The sequence below is a fragment of the Orycteropus afer genome, unplaced genomic scaffold, assembly GCF_000298275.1.
Source record: "Orycteropus afer afer isolate SDZICR_OR568_19922 unplaced genomic scaffold, OryAfe1.0 scaffold00061, whole genome shotgun sequence".
NCBI classification, from domain to species: Eukaryota; Metazoa; Chordata; class Mammalia; order Tubulidentata; family Orycteropodidae; genus Orycteropus; species Orycteropus afer.
This window is the reverse complement of record NW_006921648.1, coordinates 2,486,678-2,495,575: the sequence shown is the minus strand read 5'-3', so window position 1 is coordinate 2,495,575 and position 8,898 is coordinate 2,486,678. Positions and strand designations below refer to the sequence as shown.

At 49.9% G+C, this 8,898-nt stretch overlaps 1 protein-coding gene across 1 annotated transcript in view; it reads left to right on the top strand.

The window, feature by feature from the left end:
- The window catches only part of TRAP1 (TNF receptor associated protein 1), a 60,096-nt gene that overhangs the window by 25,950 nt on the left and 25,248 nt on the right, over positions 1–8,898 (top strand). Inside the window, exons 2-4 of the mRNA XM_007939576.1 lie at positions 5,768–5,935; positions 6,829–6,911; positions 8,645–8,785. Coding sequence (XP_007937767.1) covers positions 5,768–5,935; positions 6,829–6,911; positions 8,645–8,785 — 392 coding nt within the window. The remainder of the gene's footprint in view (positions 1–5,767; positions 5,936–6,828; positions 6,912–8,644; positions 8,786–8,898) is intronic.

Here is an 8,898-nt window from a genome sequence, read left to right as displayed (position 1 = left end):
CTGCTTGCAAGCTTTTAAGATCCCAGTTGGTACTTGCCAAAGTAGGAGGTGGAACAATGTTTTATGTTAGTATGTTATGCCAGTTGAGCTTGATGTCCCCTGTGACTATGGTCCTGAGCCCACAGGTTCAACAACTCAGTCCCTCTAGGTAGCTGGCTGTGACCAAGCAGTGACTACAACCTTGCCCCTTGTCAGCTCTACTATACACCTGAGAATTCAGATTACACAAATACACTTATAGGACCATTGTCTGCCAACCCTATACATGGTCTTGGGTACTCTCCCTGCTGCATAGACATACCTAATAGTACAGCTTGTCTACCCATCTATCCACCCGTATACCCATGTTTGCCTTCACTGACAACACAGTACTGTATGTGCAAAAGGGCTCATCTTTGTTGTCTGTACCTCCCATTTGTCCTTCTGTGATTGACTTAATTTCACTCAGCATAATGTCCTCCAAGTTCATCCACGTTATGTGGTGTTTTGCAGAGTCTAGGTTATTGTTGATTGCATAGTATTCCATTGCGTGTATGTACCATAGTTTGGTTATCCATTGCTCAGTTGATGGACATCTAGGTTGTTTCCACCTTTCGGCTATTGTAAACAGTGCTGCGATGAACATGGATGTGCATATGTCTGGTCTTGTCATGGCTCTCACTTCTTTAGGGATATATACCTAGAAATGGAATGGCTGGGTCAAATGGTATTTCTAATTCCAACTTTCTAAGGAATCGGCCTATTGCTTTCTACAGTGGTTGTACCATTTTACAGTCCCATCAGCAGTGTATGAGAGTCCCAATCTCTCCACATCCTCACCAGCATTTGTTATTTTCTGTCTTGAACTTGCTACTAGTCCTGGAGCAAGATGGTATCTATTGTTGTTTTGATTTGCATCTCTCTAATGGCTAATGATCGTGAGCATTTCTTCATATGTTTGTTGGCCACCTGAATATCCTCCTTGGTGAAGTGTCTATTCATGTCTTCTGCCCATTTTTTAATTGGATTTTTTGTCTTTTTGTTATTGAGGTGTTGGAATTTTCTGTAAATTCTTTTGACTCTTCTCTTAAGCATGAAGAATGTTTTCTTGTTTATTTGTGTGTCATATTTGTGTGTCAGATAATTTTGGATTGTATCTTGGACACTGTGAATTTTGTCTCTGGATTCTGCTCCATTGCTCTGAAGCATTGTCATTGTTATCAATGTATCTTTTTGTGTTTGCGTGATTGTTAGGCTTGTGGAGAATATGCACAGCAGGACAGACCCCATTTCAGTGGTATCTGCATGTACAGCTTATGACATGGCCCCTTCAGTGGTGCAGACCTTCTCCCTCTTTCGTGTTGGTCCTCTCCCATTCACAGAAACCTGGTCCCCTCTGGGTTTTCCCATCTAACATTTCCAGTTGCTGTTGTCACTTGGACCCCATACAGTCCGATCTTAAAGGAGTGGGTGCTCGAGGCCGATACTCTTTACTAATTCAGCTGAGCTGCTTTTGGTTTTAAGACGATTTGAGGGAACAGTTTTGGTGTAAGGTTTAAAGATTGGCTCAGGGCAGTAGTTTTGGGAGTTCCTCCAGTGTCTGTGGCTCCGGGGGGTCTGTTCTGCATTTCCACTTTTGTCTCGGTGCTGGTGGTGCTTTAACTGGGTTGGACTCAAATAGCAGTCACTTCTCTTGGTTAGCACTTCAGTTTCACTCTTAGTTGAGCTGCTTACAGTTTTCGTCACATGTGTGGTTCAGGAGTCAGAGATTTGGGCGGATTTATTCACAGACATTGGGGCTCCCCTTCTCTTGACTCTGGCCTCCCTTGGGTTCTCTCTCCGTTTTCCTGCCTCAGTGGTTGCCCTGTTCTTGGCTCTGAGCCTGTTCCCGGCTCTGAGCCTGTTCCCATTGCCCTCGTTCTATCTTGTTCGCTCCTCCCTCTTCGGTGGGGTTTTCTTCATTCTCCAGAGGAGGACTGGTGTGGTAGGACACTGCTCAGCCACACTGGCAGTGGTGGTCTGAGTGGTAGCAGTAGGACAAAAACTAAGATACTTCCCATACCTACCACCGGTGGGGAAACGGGAGGCTGGCTGATAGATGTATGTCCAGAAGAACAGCAAGCCTGTTTCTCACAGCTTCAAATGCTGGCCTGTCTATCAAGAGTAACTTAAAGATGCATTATGAGACAAAATCATGTATAGAAAAAAAGGGGATTAAAAAAAAGGAACATAGCCAGTGTTTTTCTCATCTGCTTTGCTTCCATAGTCTCTGTAGGCAGTTGCTTTTAAATTTCCGCACTCGGCAGACAGGGTCTTGCAGAACCACTAGCGCCATCTGTTGGCTGAGAGCATCTGCTTCTGTTTGAGCAGTGATGTTTGCGTTTACGCAGATTTCACATTTGTAAAGAGCTGCTTCTGTATGAGATACTTTGACATGCAGAGAAATGTGGACGTTCTCGCTGTCAGAGCTTGGTACTAAGAAATGGAAGCTGCTTCCTGCCCTCATTTGGTGAGATGAGGTTTGTGGTGGTGGTGGGTGTTGTTGAGTCGTTTTGACTCAAAACAAGTAGAGAGAAGGCAGAGTATCACTGCCCCGTAGGGTTTCCTAGGCCACAGTCTTCATGGGTGCAGATTCCCATGAGGTCTTTCTCCTATGAAGCCACAGGGTGGGTGTGAACCAGCAACCTTTTTGGCTGCCAGGCAAGTGCTTAACTGTTGCACTACCAGGGCTCTGAAGATCGGACAGGCTACTTCCGTAGAGATACCGCCTCAGAAACCCAAGGAGGGGTCACTGTGAATCGAATCAACTTGATGGCAGTGAGAACTCTGAACTGCAAGGATCAGGGAGGAGAGGGCCACAAGCTGGGTCTGGAGAGAAGGGGCTGGCTGCAGGTAGAGGAAAAGGCAGGGGTACTGGCGAGTTTGTGTGTGTGTGTCTGTCTGTCTGTGTCTGTCAGACTCGGGCTGCCCTAAACCACTGAATAGAGTGACATGAAGACATTGTAGCCTGGTGTTGAGGTTTGTGGCTTTTCCTTCAGCGTGTGGGGGAACATGACAGACAGACTCCAGATAACGTGTTTGGTCTCCAGTACAGGCAGATGTATTGCACTGTTGGTTTGTTATTTGGAGTCCGTCAACCTGAAGTCTGCCCTTCATGGTGCTGTGGATGAGCACAGTCTTGGAATTAGGATGGAAAGTGTGGGAGTCCCAGTGAGTGCGAACTGCTCATGTGTTTCCTTTCCTAACTCTGAGGACTCGTGTGCTGTCGTCACACACAGCATCTTAAGTCCTTCCAAAACTAATCTGAGTATTAAGTGGGGAAAAAAATAGAAGAGACTCAGAAAATAACACATGGGAAAACTGTGTTTTAATCTGAGAATGATGAGAACATTTACAAACAAAAAGCTAATTTCTTTAATATATAAAAAGCTTTTGTAATTCACTAAGAAAAAGATACAAAATGTGGTAGAAAAATGATCAGAGGATCTCAACAGTCCATTAACTAACCAAACAGAAAAGAAAAACTAGTTTAAAACGTGGGAAGGTGTCGATCTTGCTCATAATAAGAGAAATGTAGGAAACTACAGTGAAATGCTTCCCTGAGAGATGGGCAAAAACCCAAAAGTTTAATAACGACACCGTCTGGGCTGGAGTGCGCGGTGACGTGCACTCTCACAGCCTGTGGTTGGGACCGCAGACTGGCACAGTCTCTGTGGAGGATAATCGGGCAGAGCCCAGGAGGAAGACCTGCCGTGGTGTTCAGTGCCATCGAGTCAGGTCCTGCCCGCAGCGACCCTGTGTACAGCAGAGCCCAGCGCTGCCCAGTCCCGCGCCATCCCCGCAAACACTGCTGTTCTTCAGGCCATCGCTGCGGCCACGGTGTTAGTCCATCTCCTTGAGGGCCTCTATTTTGCTGACCCTCTACTTTACCCCTGTAAAGACTGTTGTTGTTGTTACGTGTTGTTAGGTGCCATCAGGCTGGCGTTCGTGGCCACCTCGTGTCCCACAGCATGAAACACTGCCTGTCCCCCTACCAGCCTCGCCACTTCTTTCTCGACTTGAGCCCATGATTGCAGCCACTGTGTCCATCTCGTTGAGGGCCTTGCCCTTTTTCGCTGCCCCTCCACTTTACTGAGCATGATATCCTTCTCCAGGGAGTGGTCCTTTCTGACAACATGATCAAAGTAGGCCATTCTTGCTTCCAAGGAGCATTCTGGCTGCACTTGTTCCGGGACAGATTTCTCCGTTCTTCTGGCAGTCCAGAGTACTTGACTTCCGGTATTCTTCGCCAACACCACAACTCAGACATATGAGGTGGTTGAAAATACCATGGCTTGGGTCAGGCGCACCTTAGTCTTCAAAGTGCCTTCTCTGCTGCTCCACACTTTAAAGAGGTCTCTTCAGCAGCTTTTCTCAGTGCGGTGAGACATCTGATTTCCCGACTGCTGCTTCCCTGGGCGTTGACTGCGGTTCAGTGAAATGAAATCCCTGACAACTTCAGTCTTTTCTCTGTTTATCATGATGTTGCTTATTGGTCCAGTTGTAAGAATTTTCATTTGCTCAATGTTGAGATGTAATCCATACTGAAGACTGTAGATAGTCTTTGACCTTCATCAGTAAGTGCTTCAAGTCATCCTCACTTCCAGCAAGCATGGTTGTGTCATCTGCATGTGGCAGGTTGTTAATGATTCTTCTCCAATCCTGATGCCACGTTCTTCTTCACACAGTCCAGCTTCTCAGGTTACTTGTTCAGCATACAGATTGAGTGAGTATGGTGAAAGAATACAACCCTGATGTACCCACTTCCTGATTTTAAACCATGCAGTGTCTCCTTCTTCTGTTCGAATGACAGGCTCTTGTTCTATGTAGAGGTTCCTCATGAGCACAATTAAGTATTCTGGAATTCTGAGTCTTGCAATATTATCTATAATTTTTTATGATCCACACAGCCAAATGCCTTTGCATGGTTGATAAAACACAGGTAGACATCTTTCTGGTACTCTTGCCTTTCAGCTAAGATCCATCTGACATCAGCAGTGATATCCCTCATTCCATGGTCCTGTCCTTCCAGGCTGCACTCAGTCTTTCCTCCTTTCATCCAGGTGCCCCTGGGACCCTTCCCCAAGTTCTGCAGCACTTTAAAGGAGAGGGTTGGCCCCCAGCTTTAGTGGAGAGCCTGTTTCCATCCACAGTGTCTCACTCTTTGAATGCAGTGTGGATGCGTGACAACACAGCCCCGGGTTGGAGGGGTCTGGGGAGGCAGTGGAGCCTGGGCCCTGCGCGGAGGCACTCACCAGTGTGCTGGGAGGCTTGCCCGGGTACAGAGGGTACAAAGCCCTGGCCCTGCCTGGGGTGCTGGGAGCTTCAGCACCTGCGGACACAGAGGCTGCTTCATCCCGCCGTGTAAACAGTCCTCAGTCCCCATGTGTTTGCCCATGTGGTTAAAGTAGAAGACAGTGAGAGACTGCAGATGGCGTGTTTAGACGGCGACACTGGGTCTCTGAGCGGGCTGGGCTGTGTGCAGGGTCCTCTGTGCAAAGGTGAAGGCTGGGCTCGTGTTACACGACATCTTAACTTGATGTGCGGTACCCGTGAGGGTGCGTTTCCACAGCTCTGCAGCATGAGCCGGCTGTGCAGTGCAGTCACCCCGATGTCTGCTGCGGGCTACTTGGTCTTCAGAGCAACCTCTGGCCTGAGGGAAGATCCACATTTACTTTTGCTGGACGGGCCAGAGATGAGTAACTTAAGATACTGTGTTTCTGATGTCTGTTCCTTCTGTCTTTTTTAGGAAAACCAGTTCTGTGTTCTTGGAGGCCCGTGGTCCAGTTAGAGAGTCAGTGGCGAAAGCTGGCTGCAGGTGGGGTCCCCGTGGGACGGGCGCACAGCACACAGGCTGCGGAAGACAAGCAGGAGGAGCCGCTGCACTCCATCATCAGCAGCACAGAGACCGTGCAGGGTAACGCGCGGCCGCGGGCTGCTCTGAGGCGTCTTTCGTGGTTCGTTGCTGGCCTGTAAGGAGAAATCCTGAGCCAGATCAGGGCCGCTCTGGTACAGCCCCTCTTTGCTGCGGAAGCACGCAGGTCTTGGCAGGTCGTGGGCACCTTGGCGCTAGCAGCAGTCCCCAGAGTGCTGTGTCCTCCATTTCTGTCTCAGCAGGAACCCTGGTTTCCATCGCAGTGTGTCGTATGCCCCCTGGTGGTCAGCCTTGAGATGGCGGCATGGTGCCTGTCTCCAAGCGGTGATTCATGCCCCATCTGCTAACGATCAGGCGGGCCGGCCCGCACTGGGCATTGGCCCAGCCTGGATGGGATCACATTCCCGTCCCCGAGAAGTGGAACAGTCTTCAGAGCCAGTCCTGAAATGGTTCCACTCCTGGCTTTTGAGTGAGATGATGAGAACAGAATCTTTGACGTTCAGTTAAGAGGAAAAGTGAGAGTTTTAGTCAGTTTGTTTTTTTTTAAATAAATTAATTTGAAAACTGCTTTTTGAGGACGACCATCCACATCTGGGGGCTAGCGCCAGCCTGCTTCTCGCCCTCAGGCAGTGTGGCAAACTCTGGCCTGGACAGTCGCCCTGGGCTCCCCAGGGTGTTTTTGGCCACACGGGAGGCTGGCCTGGGATTTGGCTGGACGTGCGTGTGCGCCCCTTTGTGCTGGACCCTCTCGCTGTTTGCTCCCCAGATGGCCTGACTGGGGCTCCTGGAGACTTGGTCTCTGCTCACTTCTTTCTTTTAATTCCCTTTTTTCAGAAGTGTTTAACCCTTAAACTGTAACAGTGCCTGTGGGGGCCGGGTAGCGTCTGTCCTCATGGGGCTGGAGGGGAGGCTTTACTGCGTCTGCTCCGTTTCAGGTTCCGTCTCCAAGCATGAGTTCCAGGCTGAGACAAAGAAGCTCCTGGACATTGTTGCCCGTTCCTTATATTCAGAAAAGGAGGTAGGATGCCCGCCAGCCACGCCCAGTGCTATGGGGCTTCTCCTGGCAGAACCGTCGTTAGGCTATTCTGAAGGGTGCCGGATGGCGTTAGCTGTGAGAACGCAGTAAACACTGGATAGGTCCCCATCTCAGTTACCAGCAAGGCATTTTATTATTATTTTAACCAAAATCTATTTCTAGTTCTTGGTTAAATATATCCCAAAGAATCTTTTGGCCATGTCGACTCTGGAAAGTAATTGACACTTGTTGATGACTTTAAAGTTCCCCAGATAACTGAGGTGAGGCCCCGCTAAAATTGGTGCCTGTGGGGTGGGAAGGCCGTTCCTTGCAGTGTTTTGAGGCCCCGTACCCACTCACCACTGCCTGGCATAACCACCCAAAAGCCTTGTGAGGTCTTGGGGATTGATTGGAGGAAGCAGCACCCTTGTCTGCGTAGGGAGGGCAGCGAGGCGGGACCAAGGAACTTTCCAAGAAGGTTTCAGACCGTTCAGTGGTGACAGAACACGCGAGAATGGAGGAGAACCGACAAGCCAGTGCTGCTTCGTGCTCACACGGCTTGAACGCAGGACTCTGAGCCAGGGCACCATCTCCTGAGACAGAACGGAGCTTCTCAGGAGCTCTTCACGGGCTTTGTTGCCCAATCTGAGCAAGGGCACCAACTCCCAAGACAGAGCAGCTTCTCAGGAACTCTCTCCTGGGATTCACTGCCAACAACCACGTCCGGGTGGCTCTGACTGCCAGCACTTAGTCTCCTGGGATCCAGACCCCCACTGTCCCTCACGTGTGTGCTCTAGCTCCCAGCCAGGCACAAGCCTGTTTGAGGCAAAGGTGGTGTCAGATATGACCAGATTATTGAGCTCTCGGGCCTGTTTTTTCCCCAAGTATAGTCTAATTTTTGATGACCTATTAGATTCGATGAAGCCTGTGGACCTTTTTTGTACAGTGGGAGAAACTATTTTGTTACCTCTGTGTAGGAGTTGAAGAGCTCTGTTGGAACAGTGATTAAAGCCTTTGGCTGGTAACCAGAAGGTGGGCAGTTCAAACCCACCAGCCACCCCATAGGAGAAAGATGTGGCATTTAGCTTCCATAAAGATTGACAGTCTTGGAAACCCTCTGGGGCAGTTCTGCTCTGTCTCATATAGGGTTGTTATAAGTTGTGATTGATGGCAGTGGGTGTGGTTTGGGCTTTGCTTCTGTGAAGACTGACAGCCTTGGAGACCCTGTGGGGCAGTTCCACTCTGTCCTCCAGGGGCGCTGTGGGTCAGAATGGACTCCAGGGCAGTGGGTGTGGTTTGGGCTTTGCTGCTGCGAAGATGACAAGCTTGGCCATCTTCCGAGGAAGTTCTGCTCTGTCCTTTAGGGGCGCTGTGAGTTGGAATCGACTTGATGGTAATGGGTTGTTTCTGCAAGAGTTGGGGGAAAAAATGGTCTCTCACAGGGTTCTTAAAGTTTACGTTAACAAAAGAAAACACGCAGCTTAAGGCTTGATTTTCTGGGAAGATCAGTAGGTGTTGATTGACTATGTGAAGGTGTTTGTGTCAAGGAGAAACTGGCCAGTGTTAGGAGCTTCCCAGCCGGCCAGGGAGATGCAGGGTCTCCACCTTCGCCTGATGTGAGCAGCTTTGTATGTGGAGAACTGCGTGCTCCATCACAGTCCTGCAGACGCAGCAAAACGAGTCAGTGGTGCAGAGCTGGTGTCTCATCGTCAGGGCCCTGCTTCCCGTCCCTGCAGGTGTTCATCCGCGAGCTCATCTCCAACAGCAGTGATGCCCTGGAGAAACTGCGACACCAGCTGTTGTGTGACGGCCAGCCGCTGCCAAGGATGGAGATCCACCTGCAGACCGACGCTGAGAAGGGCACCGTCACAGTCCAGGTAGCCCCTTGCTTTCCAGGCTGCGGGAGCCTTCTGCCTGCCTGCCTCCCTCCCGCGACCCCGGTGCCTCTCAGGGCCTGGCGGGCAGGGACCCGGCTGCGGGAGCCTTCTGC